This window comes from Hemitrygon akajei, chromosome 14 (genome assembly GCF_048418815.1).
Source record: "Hemitrygon akajei chromosome 14, sHemAka1.3, whole genome shotgun sequence".
Lineage (NCBI taxonomy): Eukaryota > Metazoa > Chordata > Chondrichthyes > Myliobatiformes > Dasyatidae > Hemitrygon > Hemitrygon akajei.
The window spans coordinates 59404593-59420334 of record NC_133137.1 but is presented as its reverse complement, the minus strand read 5'-3'; the positions used below and the strand labels follow the sequence as shown (position 1 = coordinate 59420334).

Genomic DNA, 15742 nt, shown 5'->3' with positions numbered 1-15742 from the left:
ATTCCAGTGCCAACAGAACATGCCCACAATGATCAGCAGAACACAACAAGACAGGACATACCAAGCGACAAAGTAACAGCGCCGAAACAGCACCGTTCATCTCTCCCTCCAAACCACCCACTCAGTCACTTGGACAGGCCTTCAACCCCAAGTCAGACTGTCTCTAGGCATCCAAGCTCCAGTCCCCGACCTAGACTCACAAACATTGGACCTTGACTTCCAGATCACCAACTTTAACCTTCAGGCCTTTGCACAATATAACAGCTGTCAGCTAACCAATGCTTCATCTTCTATTTACCTTGGGTTTTCACCTATCTGTTTCAGAAGTTCTTGCTTCATTCTGGCATTGAATGCCAACTAGCATTGACAATCCTCTGGTGCTAAGGCTAACATCCAAGTGAGCATAGCAATGAATATTGCCAGGCTTTTCTTCGATTATTAAGCAGAAAGCAGATCATAGCTGGAGCGCAATCCTCCTCTGACACGTGTACTTCAAGCAGCGATTGTGGATTTGGTAGCAGGTACAATATCTAACACTCCTCACTTCACTCAAGGATTGAAAGATGACTCCATGGCTCTCAAAGTGAGGATAGCCAAGGTTATATGGAAAGATTTGACTTGCTGTCTGAACTGATATCAAGCCTGTGTTGTGACTGTGATCTAAGTCACGGGAGAGACACTGAAACTGGTGATATAAAGGCTTTTATTCATCATGACAAGCAGGCATTCTCCTGGAGATCATCTCAGTAGCATCTCCCTAGCTCACAGAACATACATTTTCACACCCTTAAGACCAAAGGTAATTCAATACAATCTCTATAGTTATAAAGACATTGTTTACTTTCATATTTTGGATTGACAATGCTTCCTTTGAATTATATATCTACAGTGGGAGACACCTCTGAATGTTCTAACACCTTTGCTAGGTCAATATAATTCACACTGATAGCTGAAGCCAATGAGAATCATTGTCACTTCACTTTGCAAACCATCTCTCTTGAACAGCCAGTCTTCTGCTGTGGGCCAGCAGCCTGTGTTCTGTAGTCAATGATATTTGCAAAGCAGTTTTTTTTAACTTCAAGCTGGTTACTGCTTGTAAGTTACATTAAGAACTGAAGACTGGTCACGTGAATTAGTATCTATTTACTTAATTTTGTAACTCCAGTATAATCCTTAACAGTCTGCACTGATGTTAAACTGGCTGTGTGGGCAGAAATCGATGTCAAAATTCACCAGCCCTTCCAACGTGCCAACACAGCCACTGGTCAATTGATGGCAATGATATTTGAAGATCAATACACAGACTTGGCACAGAAATCATGGGCTACTGAGCAGCAGGGATCTCTGCTCTCTCCTAAATACTTCTTGGAGTCGCTGAGGCAACTGGAACAATACCACCAATGATGCCTCTGCAAAATCTTCCAAAACCACTGCAAGGATCAGCACACCAATATCAATGTCCTCTCCCGGTCAACATCTGGGCAGCATGGTAGCATAATGGTTAGCATAACACTAGTACAGTGCTAATAAGCTGGGTTCAATTCATAGAAACATAGAAAATAGGTGCAGGAGTAGGCCATTCAGCCCTTCGAGCCTGCACCGCCATCCAGTATGATCATGGCTGATCATCCAACTCAGAACCCTGTACCTGCTTTCTCTCCATACCCCCTGATCCCTTAAGCCACAAGGGCCATATCTAACTTCCTCTTAAATATAACCGATGAACCGGCCTCAACTGTTTCCTGTGGCAGAGAATTCCACAGATTCACCACTCTCTGTGTGAAGGGGTTTTTCCTCATCTCGGTCCTAAAAGGCTTCCCCTTTATCCTTAAACTGTGACCCCTCGTTCTGAACTTCCCCAACATCGGAAACAATCTTCCTGCATCTAGCTTGTCCAATCCCTTTAGAATTTTATACGTTTCAATAAGATCCCCCCTCAATCTTCTAAATTCCAGTGAGTATAAGCCTAGTCGATCCAGTCTTTCTTCATATGAAAGTCCTGCCATCCCAGGAATCAATCTGGTGAACCTTCTCTGTACTCCCTCTATGGCAAGAATGTCTTTCCTCAGATTAGGGGACCAAAACTGCACACAATATTCCCGGTGCGGTCTCACCAAGGCCTTGTACAACTGCAGTAGAACCTCCCTGCTCCTGTACTCAAATCCTTTTGTTATGAATGCCAACATATCATTTGCCTTTTTCACCACCTGCTGTACCTGCATGCCCACCTTCAATGACTGGTGTACAATGACACCCAGGTCTCGTTGCATCTCCCCTTTTCCTAATCGGCCACCGTTCAGATAATAATCTGTTAACCTCACATTTATCCACATTAAACTGCATCTGCCATGAATTTGCCCACTCACCTAACCTATCCAAGTCACCCTGCAATGTCTTAGCATCCTCCTCACAGCTAACACCGCCGCCCAGCTTCGTGTCATCCGCAAACTTGGAGATGCTACATTTAATTCCCTCGTCTAAATCATTAATATATATTGTAAACAATTGGGGTCCCAGCACTGAGCCTTGTGGTACCCCACTAGTCACTGCCTGCCATTCTGAAAAGGTCCCGTTTACTCCCATTCTTTGCTTCCCATCTGCCAACCAATTCTCTATCCACATCAATACCATACCCCCAATACCGTGTGCTTTAAGTTTGCACACTAATCTCCTGTGTGCGACCTTGTCAAAAGCCTTTTGAAAATCTAAATATACCACATCCACTGGCTCTCCCCTATCCACTCTACTAGTTACATCTTCAAAAAGTTCTATAAGATTCATCAGAAATCCCTGCTGCTGTCTGTAAGGAATTTGTACATTCTCCCCTTGGCCATGTGGGTTTCCTCAGGATTCTCTAGTTTCCTCCCATATTCTAAAGACGTACAAGTTGGTAGGTTAATTGATCACATGAGTATAATTGGGCAGTGTGGATTCCTTGGGCTGGAAGGACCAAAAAGTTACCGTGCTGTATCTCTAATATAAATCCCTAGCAATGTCCCGACGGTCCTTCCAGAGGTCAGATTTTTGCAGATCCAAATAAATAGGGAAAATCTTTTTGAACAAAGAGTTTTACCAAGCTGTGACTGAAAACAAACCATGTAGGTTATTGATCGAACCTCACTTTCACAAAGCAAGACCAAGAGGAGTTTTTCATCTGAAGAGCAATACGTCTGGAGATAATGAAATAAAACAGAAAATGCTGGAACCACAGTAGTTCCTGATGAAAGTTCATCCACCAGAAACATTAAGTCTGTTTATCACTCTACAAATGCCACATAAGCTATTGAGTGGTTCAAGCACATTTTTTTTTTGTTTTTATTGGTGATTTGAACTTTCTGATGGAGCCTAATAATTAGTATGATTTTAATGATATTTTCTTATTGCAAGGTTCATAGAATCCAGCAATCAAACAGCAAAAAAGGAAAGTGTTCTGGTCACTGAATCCATACCAATTTTTCAAAAGGCTATTGAATGCATTCCATTACCCTGCGCTTTCTCCATAGACTGCAAGATTTTCTTAACCAAGTATATGTTCCAATTTCTTTTGAAGGATACTATTGAATAAGTTTCCATTGCAACTGCAGGTAGTGCATTCCAGAGCACAGTTTGTGAAGCGAAAGGTTTTCTCTTAACCTGTGTTCTAATATTCTAACTTTTTACCTTACATCTGTTGTTAGTGAATCCGACTGGTGGGAGCAGTTTCTCCATACTTACTAAATGATATGGATATTATTTTGTGCATTTAGTTAAAAAATTAAAATCTTCAAATGAAGGAATTTGATTCAGTGAATGTTTTGATATGTAACTCTTGAATTGTAGACATACAGAAGCATATTAGATCTGCAATCCTGTCTGATATTGAGTTCTAGTCGTTTATGTTGAACATAGCACTATTGTTATGGAATTTGGAGGACTGCAGATTAAAGTACCCTTTACAATATGGTAAGCTCTTACGTTTTGCATGTGTTCAATACAAAGAATAATTCACAAGTCTAGCACACAAATGAAAATTACCAAATTACATTTTCTAATCTTGTTAGAAATTATGTGATTATGTTGGTGTCAATGCTTGTGATTATTATAAAATGAGAAGTGGCAAATTTCTACCTTGATATCAGATTCATCCTCTATCCTTGTGTGAGGTACAGCCGTCTCCTCGCCATTGGAAGAACTTCGCAGATAGGCCATTGTTGTGCAAGGAAAATCAAGTTCCTGTTCAACCGTTACCTTTTAATGAAGAAAACGGATGACATATAATCTGTTATTATGTGTTCATGATGCGTTAGTCTCCATTTGCAGTAAATTTGTTATAACCTGAGGAACTCTAATAGTGATATCCTGTGGTTGAGAGATAATTGAACTCTAACAACCACAATCACCTTTCTTTGTCTTGGGTATGGCTGCAGTCAGTGGAGACTGTCTTTCTTGATTCTTATTGACTGACATCATTGAATGTAGTCGGGTCAATAGGAACCAAGGGAAATCATATTGACTCTAGTTGATAAGTATTACTTTATATACCAAACACAATTGAGGATTGGAAGAAATTAAAATAGAAATTAATATGCTTTTTAACATTCACTAAAACACTTCAAGGCCCTGGAGTAAAGGCAACCAGAGGGACAGGTTCCATAGGAGAAGTTAACAATTTCCAGAACAAACTAAACACAGAAACATAGAAATCCTACAACACAATACAGGCCCTTCAGCCAACAAAATTGTGCTGAACATGTCCCTACCTTAGAAATTACTAGGGTTACCTATAGCCCTCTATTTTTATAAGATCCATGTATCTATCCAAAAGTCTCTTAAAAGACCCTATCGTATCCGCCTCCACCACTGTCGCTGGCAGCCCATTCCACGCACTCAGCACTCACTGCGTAAAAAAACTTACCCCTGACACCTCCTCTTTACCTACTCCCCAGCACCTTAAACATGTGCCCATTTCAGCCCTGGGGAAAAGCCTCTGACTATCCACATGATCAATGCCTCTCATCATCTTGTACACCTCTATCAGGTCACCTCCATCTCTCATCCTCCATCACTCCAAGGAGAAAAGGCCGAGTTCACTCAACCTGTTTTCATAAGGCATGTTCCCCAATCCAGATAGCATCCTTGTAAATGTCCTCTGCACCCTTTCTATGGTTTCCACATCCTTCCTGTAGTGAGGTGACCAGAACTGAGCACAATACTCCAAGTGGGGTCTGACCAGGGTCCTCTATAGCTGCAACATTACCTCTCGGCTCCTAAATTCAATTGCATGATTGATGAGGGCCAATACACCGTATGCCTTCTTAACCACAGAGTCAACCTGCGCAGCTGCTTTGAGCGTGCTATGGACTCAGACCCAAGATCCCTCTGATCCTCTGCACTGCCAAGAGTCTTACCATTAATACAATATTCTGCCATCATATTTGACATACCAATATGAACCACCTCACACTTACCTAGGTTGAACTCCATTTGCCACTTCTCAGCCCAGTTTTGCATCCTATCAATGTCCCGCTGTATCCTCTAACAGCCCTCCACACTATCCACAACACCCCCAATCTTTGTGTCATCTGCAAACTTGCTCACCCATCCCTCCACTTCCTCATCCAGGTCATTTATAAAAATCACGAAGAGTAAGGGTCCCAGAACAGATCCCTGAGGCACTCCACTGGTGACTGACCTCCATGCAGAAAAGATGAATACTTTCTATAGTTTGACATTACATTGGCTGTCAAGGGGTATAACTGTGTTTCTTCTGCAGAGCAGGAAAATTTGCAGCATGAGGCCTTGTTTTGGCTACAGCTGAAGCAACACAGCATCCCCTTCGTCAGTCCTGCCAATGAACCATTGAAATGGACTTGCTGCATTCCTCATTACCAATGTCCAACAGGGTCATGAGATCACAAGAAAAATGTCCAAGGCAATCAATCACTCACTGTTAGAACTTATACCAACTCCAGCCCCTTTCTGTTGCAGGCAGCAACACGGTCCACACCAAGTCAAGTTTAGGGAAACATCAATGAGCAGCTTGCTGACTGGGTAGACGTGCAGTACTTGAATCTTAAGCTCTTAATTTTCAGAAGTATCTTAGATCATAAAGAAGACAATAATATCTTTGGTTGGCCCCAATGAGAGTGCTGCGTCATCACACCACCAGCTTACCAGAGGTCATGTCCCAATGACTCCACAGCTTAACCTGAGGGGAAGATAGTTGATTTACCTCACAGTGTGAACCATGTTATCAAAAATTTGGCTTGGCATAAATCCTCAGATCTTCATCTAGAAAATAAAGAAACTATGTCCTACTCTAGAGATTGATCTAGGCTTCAGCTTTACAGCAGCACTGTCCACCAAGCCATTGTATGAATCAGATTAAACAGGAACTCTGTTTCCCTCTCAGATACAAAATAACCTAAGGCTTATTTTATAAAAGAGCAAAGGGGATTTCTGCACAATCCTATTGATGTTACTAAACTGTATGTCAGCCATGTTGCTAAAAAAAAGCCCGGCCTTGTTATAAACATTGTCTTCCAGGTGAAATATTAACCTATTTAATGGTCACAGAGGACTTTTTAAAAATGAGCAGAGAAGTTCAGAGTGTTCTCTTTTTCACTGGCCAAGATTGTTCCTTCAATAACAGTTTAATTAGTAATTTATCCATTTCTATTTGCTGGACTGCCATATGTTCACAAATTACAATAGTGACTAGATATAAACAGTGCCCCATCGCCTGTAAAACACTCCCATACATAATAAGGACATGGAAAGCAGTTTTATCTAGTTATATGATACTAATGATAGGTCAGTCTCCATCAGAATGGAAACAAATGTGCATGTCCTTTAAATATAAATATTTGTAAGGAGTTTGTTTATTTTCCAACAAACTATTAAACAGTACAGTTAGTGAAGGCAAATGACTGAAGGTTTTCAGGTTTTGAGTTTGGGGTTAGGACCATGTCCTTACCATGGTTCCACCATTCCAGTGAAGGAAAACAATATGGATTCAGGGTGAGGAAAGTGGGTTGGAAACTGGCTAGCTAAGTGGTTTGATGATTTAAAATAATAAGGAGATTTTCCTCCATGAGTTGTACTGATTAAAATTTCGGGGACTGAAATGATAATAGAGATGATTTAATTGTGAACTTAAGGTATCTGTCCATACAAGACTGTTTCCTCCAAGTAAAAGGATTAAAATGGAAGATATAAATTATACAGATCTACACCTTATGACATTTAGAGTGTATGCCAGTGATTCATTTTCACAGTCAAACTCTAATTTTAGTTCTAAATGTATGAAACAGTCACAAAGTAGCTGCTTTTTCTGAAATATCAGGGCACAATGATGCTATTCCATTGTGATGCTATTAAACATATCATTTTAAAAATAAAGCACATATGTCAAAGTAGACTTAACTCTACCAGCAAGACTCATATATAGAGTGGTAGTGGTCCAGCAGATCGCATTACATCTGCACAGTTCACAGCTGTATCCTACCTGTGTACCATATGAACAGCGTTTAGGCAGATAACACTTCAGAGCTTTTTACAGTTTGAGTTTGAAGGGAAAAGGCAATTACAGCTCAGCTTCATTGCGACCAGGATTATCTGCTAGAACTGTAAATGAACAGAAAACATGATGTGGAAGCATTGCATAAACATGATGATCTGAAAATACTTACACTGTTGACATTTTGAGACCAGCATAAAAAAAATCTCTTACATCTTCATTTCTTTCTGATAATGAGCTCCCATAAGTATATAATTCAGAACTGTCACACGGCAAAACATCACTCTAAAAATTAATTTCCAGTCACCCAACTGAGAAGCTGGCTCTAATCACTTTCCAACTCCTTCTGTCTGTATCATATTTCCATGGAATTTTCTATTCAAACTGCTCAGAGGCTTTCTTTTTGAAGAAACCTAATACTTTTTTGTCTTGCAACCTGTTTCACGTTGCATGGTAACGTCCGATGTGGCTCCTGTGCACTCTGCTTCTACAAGTCTTTGTTACTGCTTATGTAATGAGACTGCCAAAGAAACTGACCTACCTACCAATTGCCAGCTCACATCTAGAACCCTGCCAGATTTCTTCAGGGAAAAAGCGGGTAGTTACTAATTGTAAACAGTTTGTTTCTATTCTCTTTTTAGGCAGGAAACATATTTATAATTCTCACATCTTCATTAGCCCTGTAGGACATTATCTGCTGCATGTTATTCACATTTATTTCAGCAAGTATTTTTGGGATTTAATAAATATTCTCAGAAGTGTCTTATTCATAAATGTCTGTGGGCATGGATGACTGGTAATGACATAATTCTCTTTCAATTCTGCATTCTGTGCTTCAGTTGGAAATAAAGTAGAACTCCCCCCTCCATGTGTTTTAACAGAAGTTACTTTTTATTTGTTAAACATGCTGTAAATGATTGGCTGGTTGAAATATTGTAGTCAGGAAAGGGGTTACAGGTTTGTTTATTGTAGTAATCTATCAGCTATAAATTCCTGAGACAATGCCCCTTTAAATCTGTGGTCATAATTTTCGTGGTGATCCCTCGTGCCAAGAGATAGCTTAACATGCATTTTGGTCTACAACCAGTCCCTTTAACTCAAAAGGCTATTAAATTAAGCTCACTAAAGTGTACAATCATTACAGTTATGTGAGAGAATCTGTAGTATCACTAACCGTGAATTTTAATTCTTAACGTCAGTGTCATTTAATGGAAGTGATTCTTTTCCTAGGTGAAGGCACTACTTAAGCAGCCTGAATTCTTTGCGACGAGAACAATTACTGCTACTTTATTGGTTGTATCGATCACTGTCGTGAACATTGCAAGTTGTTCTTTATGTGAGTGTTTTTTCGATGGTGCGCTGAGATATTGTTCCTTGGAAAATAATGACGCACGCCAAAGTTTTGTCAAGGTATCCTGAATTGCAAATGTTTTGAGCATTGCCTGGTACATTCTAAATCTGCTGTTAAAATAGCTCAGTGTTAGTCAACCGCTTGGCAGAGCTTCGACCTTTGAATTTGTTCATTATTAAGGAGATGTTCAGAAAAGTTGTCTATGAAGAATGTTATGTGCAGGAAGGTTACTGTAAAAGTGCAACTAGATAAATATTCATGCAGTTTGCTTTTTGTACTTAGAGAGATGTACCTGAAGACAAAAGTCTTGACAAAGCGGCACCAGTGTTTTCTACGTGTAACCTTTCCTGAGAACACATTGGGTGACATTTAAGAATGATACATTTGCCAGCAGGCTGGGCTCAGAATTTCTTCCATCACAAGCTGCCCTGGCTTCTGAGATTATGAAATGAATGTCAAGTGGGCACAACAAATGAAATTATGTCAGCAGTCTTATCTCAGCGAATTCTCACTGGAAACTTCAATGCTGTAAATAAACACAGGGCTGTTAGGAATGAAGTTTTATATACCCTTAGACTCTAGTGTTGAGTGAATGACTAACATATATACAGATAAATCTAATTTATAATAGTGGTAAACTTGACAGTAACAAATCAGTCTGTGCCTTCATCAGATTGGTAGAGCTGAACACCTGAGCTAAGAACAGTAAACATGCAAGTTAAATAAAGGGAGCTCCGAGCTATAGAGAATAAAGGTATGAACAATATCAGGCAACAACAATGCTTCCCTTACCCAAATGAAGCTCGGCAGTGGGAATCATGTTGAGAAGGGATACAAAGGGGCATTTGTAAAGGCATCCCCTTCAAGAGCTTGTCAGATCACCTGGGCTCTTTTTCAGTTTCAAAGTATTGCATGCAAAGTAAGGAAAGGTGGACTAAGATGGCGAGAATTATTCTTTGGGCTTTTTCGAATCTCTTTATTCATGAGTGCAGTGAAGCATCGTCTCCAAGACAAGCCTGCAGCTACCAAAAATCAAAAATTTACAGGTCAGTGAGTTGTGGAAGGATGTTATTCTTGCAAAATACCTGAGACACTTTACATGGCTTACCATTATATATTCATATACTTTACAAAAGGATAAAATGCCATGATTTCCAAATACATTACTGAGGTTAAAATTTGATTAAATTTATTTCTGTAACGTTTGGTGATAAAGATAAAAAATAATAATTTAGTGAGTAATTAGCATGACCAAAATGAGGCAATAATAAGGCTTTAGTGTTACATTGGGGACAGAAAGTGGATGTGGAATGGAGAGGGGTCAAGAATAGATCCTTGTACAGATTTATGTAAGAAATGGTATCCTAGCAATGGAAACAGTTTAGAAAAGATTGACTGGTCTAATCCCTGAGATGAGACCATTGCCCTCTGACAAATAGCTTAAGAAAGAAGTTATATCTGTATTCTTCGAAGTGTGGAAGAAAACACAGTAATCTTATTGAGACATATCATCTAAAAGGAGCACGACAGAATCAATGTTTAGATATTTCCACCAACGTGAGAGATTTGAAAGTGGGGACGTAATGACAGGACAAGGTGGCAATGTAATTTCTACTCACAGAAGGCAGTAAATCTCCAGTAGTCTGTGGATCAATGGAGATATTTAAAGAAACGGTAGACTTTTTTTAAAATTGAGAATTTAAAGGATATTGGGAACTGGCACAGAAGAAGAGCTGAGATCCTGTCCAATACTGGGCTAAATTTGTGGCCATCTCCTGCTCCTATTTTCTTTTGTTCTTGTAGGTAATAGAGGTCAATATGCTGCAAAAAAATCCTGTGCAATGATCTACCAGCAACATTGAGATGGACCATCAGCTGCAGTAATGTCTGAAGATACAAAGTCAAGTAAAAGTCAAAATCAAAGTAAATTTATTTTCCAAGCATATATATGTCACCAAATACTAACTTGAGATTCAGTTACTTCCAGACATTTACAAGAAAATAAAGAAATGCAATAGAATTTATGGAAAATCTATACATAAGTAAAGACAGACAAACAAGTAATGTGCAAAAGAAGATAAATTGTGCAAACATATATACTGAGGACACTGAGTCTGTAGATTGTAGAATAAGTTCAGGTGAGTGAAGTTATCCATGCTGGTTCAGGAGCCTGATGGTTTTAAGCTGATAACTGTTCCTGAACCTGGTGGTATGGGACCTAAGGCTCTTGTACCTCCTGCTTGATGGTAAAAGTGAGAAGAGAACATGGCCCGGATGGTGGGGGTTCTTCAAGTCAAGTCAAGTCACTTTTATTGTCATTTTGACCATAACTGCTGGTACAGTACATAGTAAAAATGAGACAACATTTTTCAGGACCATGGTGTTACATGACACAGTACAAAAACTAGACTGAACTATGTAAAAAAAAAACAACGGAGAAAGCTACACTAGAGTACAGACCTATACAGGACTGTGTAAAGTGCACAAAAACAGTGTAGGCATTACAATAAATACCGGTAATATATGGGGCAATAGGGCAAGGTGTCAGTCCAGGCTCTGGGTATTGAGGAGACTGATAGCTTGGGGGAAGTAACTGTTACAAAGTCTGGTCGTGAGAGCCCGAATGCTTCGGAGCCACTTCCCAGATGGCAGGAGGGAGAAGAGATTGTATGAGGGGTGCGTGGGGTCCTTCATAATGCTGTTTCCTTTGCGGCTGCAGCATGTAGTGTAAATGTCCGTGATGGCGGGAAGAGAGACCCCGATGATCTTCTCAGCTGACCTCACTATCCGCTGCAGGGTCTTGTGATCCGAGATGGTGCAATTTCTGAACCAGGCAGTGATGCAGCTGCTCAGGATGCTCTCACTACAGCCCCTGTAGAATGTGATGAGGATGGGGGGTGGGAGATGGACTTTCCTCAGCCTTTGCAGAAAGTAGAGACACTGCTGGGCTTTCTTTGCTATGGAGCTGGTGTTGAGGGACCAGGTGAGATTCTCCACCAGGTGAACACCAAGAAGTTTGGTGCTCTTAACAATCTCTACTGAGGAGCCATCGATGTACAGCAGAGAGTGGTCGCTCCGTGCCCTCCTGAAGTCAACAACCATCTCTTTTGATTTGTTCACATTCAGAGATGGGTTGTTGGCTCTGCACCAGTCCGTTAGCTGCTGCACCTCCTCTCTGTAAGCTGACTCGTCGTTCTTGCTGATGAGACCCACCACAGTCGCGTCATCGGCGAACTTGATGATATGGTTCGAGCTGTGTGTTGCAGCACAGTCGTGGGTCTGCAGAGTGAACAGCAATGGACTGAGCACACAGCCCTGGGGGTCCCCCCGTGTTCAGTGTGATGGAGTTGGAGATGCTGCTCCTAATCCGGACTGACGGTATCCCAGTCAGGAAGTCTAAGATCCAGTTGCAGAGGGAGGTGTTCAGGCCCAGTAGGCTCAGCTTTCCAATCAGTTTCTGAGGGATGATTGTGTTGAATGCTGAACTGAAGTCTATGAGCAGCATCCGAACGTATGTGTCTTTTTTGTCCAGGTGGGTTAGGGTGGTGGCAATGGCATCATCTGTTGAGCAGTTGGGACGCTATGCAAACTGCAGGGGGTCCAGTTTGATGATGGATGCTGCTTTCTTGTGGCAGCACTCTTTGTAAATGAGCACAGTGGTGGGGAGGGCCTATGATGGACTGGGCTGTGTCCACCACTTTCTGTAGACTTTTCCGTTCTTGGGCGAGACTGAAACCAGCACATTCCTTATGGTATGACAAGATCAATCCACACTGGTCATTGATTAACTTGCTGCTGAACTTGCTGAACATAACTGAGAGCACCACCTAGAAGTGGAATGTGCCTAGAACCTCCCGCAATTATAGTGACGTACAAAACACTGAAGCATTGGAAGGACTTACGAATATAAAAAAAAAGATTATCAAGGACAGAGAAAACAAACAGTAGCACAAGTTGATTCTATCCATGCACATTTTGCCATGAGCTCTCAGAATATTCTTTAGAAATCCTCCCTCTTCACTGGTCTGGGCTATATATGACTCTAGGACCACAGCAAGGTCAGCACAGACCTTTGAATAGGTGTTGGGTTTCATACAAGGGTTTGTATTCCACATCCTTTTTCTTTAATGGGTAGTAAAGAGCATGAAGCTATGCACAGTCGAGGGCATATGCAGCAAAGATATGTTTATGATGGCCAGTTCTGAGCGAATCTGGTTCACTCCCACTCCTGTGCAGGCACTTCCAGTTGTACTTCTGGTGAAGCCATGGTGATCACAACCCACGGAATGCCAGACTTATCCTGAATAAAAAACACACCTGGAATGGGGCACCTGCTGAACTGTCGAGAATCAGTGCAAGATATGGGTGACACATTTGGTGGAACTGCCATCTCACAGCTCCAGTGATCGGGGTTCAACCCTGACTTTGGCTGCTTGTGTGGAGCTGAATATTCTACATGGCTTTTTTAACCATGTGTTCCTGTATCCTCCCACATTCAAATAGATCCAGGTTGATTGGTCTCCATAAAATTCACCGGTGTGATACTGTGTGGCAGAATCTGAGGACAATTGAAGGGAATATGGGGAGAAGAAATGGGATTAGTGTTAATCAGTGTGTAATGGTTGGCCAAAGGTTCTGTTTCTATGGTGTATCTCTCTCTGATCACCATGACCTAAGATGTCTGACTTTAATCCAATCATTTCCAGATGTTTCCAGGATCACCAATAGCTTATCCCAAATCTTCACATCTGCATGCATATTACTACCTACCTATCTATGTTAAAGTCCTTCTGGTACAGATCTGACTGAAAAAACCAGCTAATTATATTTTTATATTAATTACCAACCATATACTGTGGGCGTTGAGCTAACTTAATTGTACCACAACAAATACCCTGCTGTGAACTGTATGAGAAAGAGGAGCAGATATTGGCCTGAGTGGTAATCTGATGGGACAATTGCTTGCTCTTTACAAAACTTTCCCACTTTTCATATATTAATTCAATAGCAGTCATGTGAAGCGTTTACCTACTTTACCACTCAGGCTGTGTAAACAAAGGAATAATCCCATTATTCTTTATGCTTTAACACATTGTTGGAAACCAGAACTCACTAGGAAGCTTACCTGTCTTTCTGTGGAAAATATGAAGTGATTTTCTGTATACATCTCAAAATTAAATGCTTATGTTTACAATTATTTCAACTAAGGCTAAGAAAATAGAGAGCTCAGATAAAATCTGATCTGAAATGGTAACTGTTACTCTTTCAACATTTGCTACCTGATCTAATTGTTTCTATTTATTTTTTAATTAGAACAGATAAATGCTTTTATTTAAGTAATTCTTTCTCCCTTGGCTGCAGTAAAGTAAGAAGTCATGGGATAAATGGAAAGATGTGGCCCTGTGGCGACCCACTTCCCAGCACACTCAAACCGGCTCACAAAGTGGCGCGCGCCGGCATTGAGGCCGGTCCCAAAGAGAGCGCCAAGCCTGCTTCACCAGCAAGGGGAAAAGCCTGAGCGCGGGACGGGCTTGGTGCCCTGTTTGGGACTGGCCTCAATGCCGGTGCGCGCCGCTTTGTGAGCCGGTTCGAGTGCGCTGGGAAGTGGGTCGCCACAGACCCTCCTATTCACAGCCAATGGTTACATGATGTGATGTCATGTTTAAATTTAGAGAAGATTCAATGTTCAATCTCTGAATCTATTCAAGACTTTCAAACATTGTGGGGACCTTTTCTGAATTATTTTCAAAACCTTTGATTTGCTGTTAAAGCACAGATAATGACAGATTTTTTTCTCCTTTTTTTTCTTTACTAATCAGCTTCGGTCTTGGTTGCGGGTTAGATTTTTTTAATATAATAAAATCACTATATTTCAATGTTACCAGTTAATTAATCTGTATGAATATAGGGTAAGGAGTCTTTATATGTGATTTAGTATAATGTATTGACATATTTTTTTCTTGTACTCTGTATTCTTAATATGTAAATTAATAAAAATATTAGAAAGAGAAAATGTCATGGGATTATATAATACAAGTCTTGCTTTATTTGTCAGCTTTATATCTCAAAAAGGCAGTGTCCATCATTAAGGACCTACATCATCCAAGACATGGCTTCTTCTCATTTCTACCATCAAGGAGGAGATACAGGAGCCTGAAGACACACACTCAACATTTTAGGAACAACTTCTTCCCCATCACCATCAATTTTCTGAATGGACAATGTACATGTACACTACCTCACTATTTTTCCTTTTACTACTCTCTTCTTGCTCTACTCATTTAATTTAAACATTTTAATATATATTTCTTATTGTAATTTATATATTTTAAAATTGTATTGCAATGTATGTCTGCCTCAAAACAAAATATTTTATGACATATGCAGTGATATTAAATGTGATTCAAATTTTGATTCCATTGTTGTACTCACCTGCTCTCTCCCCATAATGGCAGAAAAATTTCCTTAACTAATTCCCTTTTGAAACTTATTCCCAAATCTGGTTCCCTTAGGCAGTGCATTGCAGGCTATAATGATCTGCTGCTTAAAAATGATCTCTTTTAAGGTATACAAAATTATAGGGGTATAGATAGGATAAATGCAAGCAGGCTTTTTCCACTGAGGAAAATATAATAAAATCACTATATTTCAATGTTACGAGTTAATTAATCTGTATGAATATAGGGTAAGGAGTCTTTATATGCGATTTAGTATAATGTATTGACATATTTTTTTCTTGTACTCTGTATTCTTATATGTAAATTAATAAGAATATTAGAAAGAGAAAATGTCATGGGATTATATAATACAAGTCTTGCTTTATTTGTCAGCTTTATATCTCAAAAAGGCAGTGTCCATCATTAAGGACCTACATCATCCAAGACCTTCATCGG

At 40.2% G+C, this 15742-nt stretch overlaps 1 protein-coding gene and 1 long non-coding RNA gene across 6 annotated transcripts in view; one reads left to right on the top strand and one right to left on the bottom strand.

Moving 5' to 3' along the window:
- Positions 1-9815, bottom strand: part of LOC140738613 (serine/threonine-protein kinase 33-like) — a 134057-nt gene extending 124242 nt beyond the window's left edge. For 2 of the 5 annotated variants that reach the window (XM_073066163.1, XM_073066168.1), the window contains exons 1-2: positions 7671-8008; positions 4108-4227 (exon numbers count right to left, since the gene is read on the bottom strand). In XM_073066163.1, coding sequence (XP_072922264.1) covers positions 4108-4188 — 81 coding nt within the window. In that variant the 5' untranslated portion in view covers positions 4189-4227; positions 7671-8008. Of the gene's footprint in view, positions 1-4107; positions 4228-7486; positions 7606-7670; positions 8009-9141; positions 9340-9641 lie in introns of those variants that run through there. The other 3 variants (XM_073066164.1, XM_073066165.1, XM_073066166.1) reach the window with 3 other exon arrangements.
- On the top strand, positions 8740-15120 carry LOC140738615 (uncharacterized). The gene is made up of 3 exons (XR_012101412.1): positions 8740-8908; positions 10653-10772; positions 14905-15120. It is a non-coding gene; the product is annotated as an uncharacterized lncRNA (long non-coding RNA).
- Positions 15121-15742: the final 622 nt, after the last annotated feature.